This window comes from Acinonyx jubatus, chromosome A1, assembly GCF_027475565.1.
Source record: "Acinonyx jubatus isolate Ajub_Pintada_27869175 chromosome A1, VMU_Ajub_asm_v1.0, whole genome shotgun sequence".
NCBI classification, from domain to species: Eukaryota; Metazoa; Chordata; class Mammalia; order Carnivora; family Felidae; genus Acinonyx; species Acinonyx jubatus.
Window position 1 is genome coordinate 203372964 of NC_069380.1, and position 6000 is coordinate 203378963.

Sequence of the window (6000 nt, forward strand, 5' to 3'; positions counted from 1 at the left end):
TGGCTTGCAATTTCATCAAAATCTGTGTTTACTCTTGGCTCTCTGCTGTACAGATATCTAAATCCACAGCCGCCAGGAGTCTACATTTGTCTAAAACAAGAACACTAAAAAGTTTGAATACTTTACCAATATTGCTCAAGTGACCAGAATGTCTTGGGGCAGTCAGACTAATACGTGAACACTTTATAATAATATATTTCAGTCATTTAAAATATTCTTTGATCCTACACACAACCAGAATACTGAAAGCATTCCCCACCCCCTAAAGATAAGGTCTGCCTGTGCCAGTCTTCTCTAATTGGTGACCAAAAGTCAACGTCATAGAGAATTCTGTTCAGTTGCACTATAGAAAAGAATCAATGTACAAACCTCAGCATTTATGAATAAAGAGAAAGCTAAAAATGTATTTTATACCCAACCCACATATGGCAAGTTGGGATATTATTAATTTTGAGTTGCATTGAATGTCACCTCGGTTAAACTGTTACTGATGACATTGTGTACTTTGCTACTCTTTTCCTTCTCTATCTAAAATGAGAGAAAAAGTTTAAAAATGGAACTTCAAAATAACATCAAGTTCCCATTTGAAAAGTTAGAACACAAATGGCTTCATAAGGAGTCTATTTCTATGCACATTGAATGTTTCGCCTAAATTTCAAAAATATCCACCATCAACTAATAGAAGGGGGAAATTTATTCAGCACACATCCATTTAGTATCCAAGATGCACAAGTCACTGTATATAATATGAGGAGGACTCTAAAGACAAACGAGCTTTGTACCTTCCAATTGTTCACAGTACTTGGAGGAGTAACTTTTCATGATAATTGGATTAATAACTTTGATGCGAGCCAGCATGATATAAGAACACGTAAGAGAGAGAGAGAAATCTTCTGGCCTGGAAGGGTTTCATAAATATGGTAGCATGAGAATTGAGTGTTGCAGGATGCATTAGTGTAGGTGGTGGGAAGGGCTTTATGGTGCTGGCAGTCTAAAAATGATCTTGCTGAGAGCATTTAAGCCACACCATACTAAAAGAATAATGACCATGGCTTTTCCACAAGCCTGGGGAACTGACATCCTCTCCAAAGGTGGAGCAGTCTCCTGTCCTTCACTAAACCCTACTGTTTACAACAATCGGCAAGGCCCTCCACAATGAGACTCTTTTCTAACTGGTTGACACAGGGCTTACAAGGGAATGCATGCTTTTTCATGAAATGTTTTCTACCAAAGATAGGCTATCTATGTGCCTCTGCGTATCTCTCCACTCCCTTTCCCTATTTTCTCCCATTGGTTGAGACACATGGGAAAGAACTGATACCCACCTAAAAGAAGCTACTTCTGAATGACATCATTGCTGATTCTCAGCCTAACTCAGATATTTTGGCAGCATGAGTTACCCAAGATCTATCAAAATACTTCTTTTTGGTTGCTTATACCTACACCCCAAATTCAGAACTGAAATCAATTGTTGAAGCAGAATGAATTGAGCACCTCGTGAAGAGCTAAGTGAGACATCTAGATGAACGAGCGCTCAAACAAAGCACTTATAACTGTCTTGGGAGAAAGACATATATGAAAAGCTAACTAACAAGAAAGTGTAAAAATACCAGATATAGTACTAACAAATTTACACTATTGAAGTCTAGTTAAAACTTTAGTTAAAGTTCAGTTGTTGTGGGGGTAAGTGGGTATGAAATACTTCATGGAGGAGGTGAGCCTGTAGAAACGGGGCATGTGGGAGAAAGTAAAAAAGACCACATCACTGTAGCAAAAGAAGGGGATAGCATGGGCAAGAGGGCAAAAACTGGAACACTGTTAAAGTCTCATTTGGGAAGCAGAAAGAGAGTTACTCTAAGTGGAATTGAAAAAGCAGAAAAGACAATGTTGCAAAAGGATTTTGAGGGCAAACTGTAGAGGCTCTTGAACTTTAATTAAAACATGCATGTATAGAAATGAGCCTATATTCCCCCCTCTACTCAAAATTTATTTAATATTCTTGACTTTGGTAAGTTTATCCCAAGTGATCATTTTAAAACAATTTCATGAATGAAAGATCTACATGAATTATGAAGTGACTGGGTGATTTTGAAACCAGGCCTCCTAAAAGAATCACCAACCTGGAAATATTCTAGAAAGAAGTCAATAGCTGTGGTATAGAGTTATGTTAAAGAATTAAGGCCTATTCGTGATTGAAAACTTGCCTCTACCACTTACTAATTGTGGAACCGTGGGCTGATCAATTAAGCTCTCTGGGATTACTAACAAGCTCATTTGTAGAATTAGTTTGATAACATATAGTTCATATGTTTGAGAATTAAATGAAATAAAGCATGCAAAGCACTTGGCTTCTTATGTGGTTTCATAGTACATTCTCAATAGAAGGTGGTGCCAATGAGAAAATAACAGAGAGGACAGGCTGTAGATGTTGTAGAAATAGATTGACAGGATATAGTGACTGATTAGTTGTGGTCAGCGAGTGAGAGCAAGGTGTCAGAGGTAGCCCAGCTCCTGAATCTTACTGGCTGACTCGTGGATTCTGTTCTCTCACATCCAGATCACTCCATTTGACCACAGTTGGGTCTTTTGGGCCATTGCCTTTGTTCTAGCTTTCTGATGCATTGCCACCAAAGTGCCTGCTCCTCTGGGGACAAATTAGGTAAAATCAAACCCTGAAGTCCTGTGGTGAGTCACACTGTCTCCCTCTCATTTCAGCCGCCACTTCCGAATGTGTCTGCCTGTTGCCTCCCCAGTGCTTCAAGGGTGGAAACCAACTCTACTGCATCAAAATGGGATCATCGATGAGTGAGAAAACAGTGAACATCTGTGACATAGGAGCTATAAGATGTGCCAACAGGAAAGTGGAAATACTGTATCCTGGGAGGTGTTCAGCCTAAAACAATCACTGAATAACAGATTTACTGTCCCCAAATAATCCCTACAAGAGGGCATTCTCCTACAAACAGCAGACTGGTGTGCCCAGAAGTTACTGACATAAATTCTTTTGTGTTACTTTCATATAATTCTTCTCCATGACTCTCCTGCCTTAGTCTTTCCTATCCAATCCCAGCCTATGATGTTTTCTGTAGCATACACCTCAGTAGTAACTTTCACATCGATCCAGTGAATTCTGTTCACACTGCACTAAAACGATGGGACTTCTGAGGACCTTATGAAGCCTGTAGTATTAAGCATCCTCACAAGTACAATTAAGAACAAAAATCATAATTGTCTTCAATTATTCAATAAACATAAACCTACAACAACTTGGAAAACACATTCTTAAAACCCAACTTTCCTTCATGCATTCATTCCACAAATAATTCTGAATGTCTACAATGTGCCACAGACTGTTTAGGATGCTGGGGAATCAACAGTGAATAAAAGAGACAAAATCCCTTGCCTTCATGAAGCTTACATTCATGTGGAGACAGGCAAACAAAAAACAAAATAAACATATATATAGTATGTTTGATGGTGATGGCGATAATTGCTATGGAAAAAATAATGTATGGAAAGGTGAGTCCCATCATCTCATGCAAGGAGACACTCCATAGTAATAAGCATCACAGTAGGGATGATTGGGAACAAGAGGAAATTGCCTTGTTTAAAGTAGTTGAAAAACTCCTGGAGTTCCATACTCTTAGGAAAAAAGACTCTTCTTGCCTCAGCTAAAGTGCTTTCCAAAGCTTTTAAATTGAAGTATGTGATGGATGGAAAACCATCAGAGAATTGTGAAGGAATAATTTTTTAAGTTAAATTATATCCAAGTAGACATCCATTTCTCAGAGAAGTTAGACTGTCATTTTATTGGGGAAGAGGAGTGTCTTTGGAACAGCAATTCTCAAATATTGGTCTCAGAATCACCTGGAGTACTTGTTAATACACACACCCCCAGTTTCTGGTTCAGTAGGTCTGGGGTGGGGCCAGAGAATTTCTAACAACTTTCCAGGTAGTACCACTAATGATCATTCGGGAAGGTCACGTTTTGAAAACACTTAGTTTAGAAATGGAGTCATCCAACAGTTCATTCTGTTTGAGTTACTAACTGATCTCCAAACCTTAGCCAGCCAATCTCCAAGCCCCTGAGTGGAAGGATATTTCTTTCCTCTAAAACTCAATGGGATTCCCACCTAGTGGAAGGGGGCTGTGAGCCACAGCCACCTGCAGCACCCTCATTATACCTTATACATTAAATGTCACTCCTCTTCCATCTCATTCATCATAAGATGTTGGCAACATCTAAAACATCTTGCAATATCAAACAGAAGTATGAGGAAGGAACGACCCAGCAATTGCACTACTAGGTATTTATCCAAGGGATACAGGTATGCTGTTCCAAAGGGGCACCCAGATGTTTATAGCAGCACTATCGACAATAGCCAAAGTATGGAAAGAGCCTGAACATCCATCGATGGATGAATGGATAAAGAAGATGTGGTATATATACACAATGGAGTATTACTTGGCAATCAAAAAGAATGAAATCTTGCCATTCGCAACTACGAGGATGGAACTAGAGGGTATTGCTAAGTGAAATTAGTCAGAGAATGACAAATATCACACGACTTCACTCATATGAGTACTTTAAGACACAGAACAGATGAACATAAGGGAAGGGAAGCAAAAATAATATAAAAACAGGGAGGGGGGCAAAAAAGAGACTCTTAAATATGGAGAACAAACAGAGGGTTGCTGGAGGGGTTGTGGGAGGGGGGATGGGCTAAATGGGTAAGGGGCATTAAGGAATCGACTCCTGAAATCATTGTTGCACTATATGCTAACTAGCTTAGATGTAAATTTAAAAAGTTAACTTAAATTTAATTAAAAAAAAAGAAGTATGAGGAAGGAAAAAAAAAACTAGGACAGAAAAAATTTTCCTAGTGTAACAGCAATTGAGTGGGAATTTTTCTCTTCCCACGAATCAGTAACCTATCTTCCCCAGTCACGCCACCCCCTCCCATCTCACAAAATTGGTGCAGGCCATCTCGTCAGCATCATGCCTTCAGAGCTCCCAAGAGTCCAAACTGAGGGCAAAGAGGTATTAAATACTCCCATGTTCCAAGAAGAGCCACTACGGAATCAAGAGCATTTCCTCAGGACTGAGCTGGAGCTGCTCTCCCCAGCTCTCACACCTGTCCCACACTGTTCTGAGGGGAGAAGAGGACCTGGGACCAGGGGACCAGGGGAGGAGGGAGGGAGGCCATGGGAATCAGCAGCCTAGTGAATACAGTGAATACAGTGAATACAGTGAATACATAGAGAGAGTCCTACTCCTCCCCTGAGACCTTTTAGAACTTTTCCTCTCCTGAATGAGGAGGTGGAGGATGCAGAAAGTATCCACTGAAGCCGGGCATCCGAAGCCCTGCGAGAATCATTTGTAGGGTGTGGGGCACCAGCAGCAAGGACAGAGAGGCTGCCCCGCTGGTGGGATATTGTGAGTCTTAGAGCTGAAGCCTGTGAGCATGTTGCAGGAGGACTCCCTGGGAGGTGTGGATCCTGATGAGGGCAGGTGTGGAGGGGATTCTCCCTTCCTGTGCATGAAACCACCTCCTGCCTAGAGAGTGCTGAAGGCAGGATGCTGATGAGAGTGGCCCTCACCATTTTGGGTGAGGGGGTGTTCTTTAGTGTTGTTTAGTGTTCCTTGACTTGTGCGTTTCCACCTCTATCAGGATATGGCTGTCTTCATTGTCTTCCTTTGGTGCATGTCTGTCTGCCCAAATGTGTATTGTCTTATGAGCACAGCAGTCATGTTAGTTTAGGCCCACTCTAATGATCTCATCTTAATTGGATTACAGCCGCAAAGACCCCATTTCTAAATATGGTCACATTTGCAGCGACCAGAGGTTCGGACTTCAACGTATCTTTTTTTGCTGATACAATTCAACCCATAGCACCGTGACTGGGGAAAACAAAGTTTCCTGTTTACACCCTATAATATAATCAAGTGTTTATACCAGATATTATATTCATATTGCTTGATTAAAATCAGTCATGTTT

General features: G+C 40.7%; 1 protein-coding gene across 2 annotated transcripts in view; it reads left to right on the top strand.

Annotated features, from left to right (window-relative positions):
* Positions 1 to 2935, top strand: part of C6 (complement C6) — a 63932-nt gene extending 60997 nt beyond the window's left edge. For both annotated transcript variants that reach the window (XM_015067581.3, XM_015067580.3), the window contains exon 18: positions 2716 to 2935. In XM_015067581.3, the coding sequence (XP_014923067.3) occupies positions 2716 to 2897 (182 nt within the window). In that variant the 3' untranslated portion in view covers positions 2898 to 2935. The remainder of the gene's footprint in view (positions 1 to 2715) is intronic.
* Positions 2936 to 6000: the final 3065 nt, after the last annotated feature.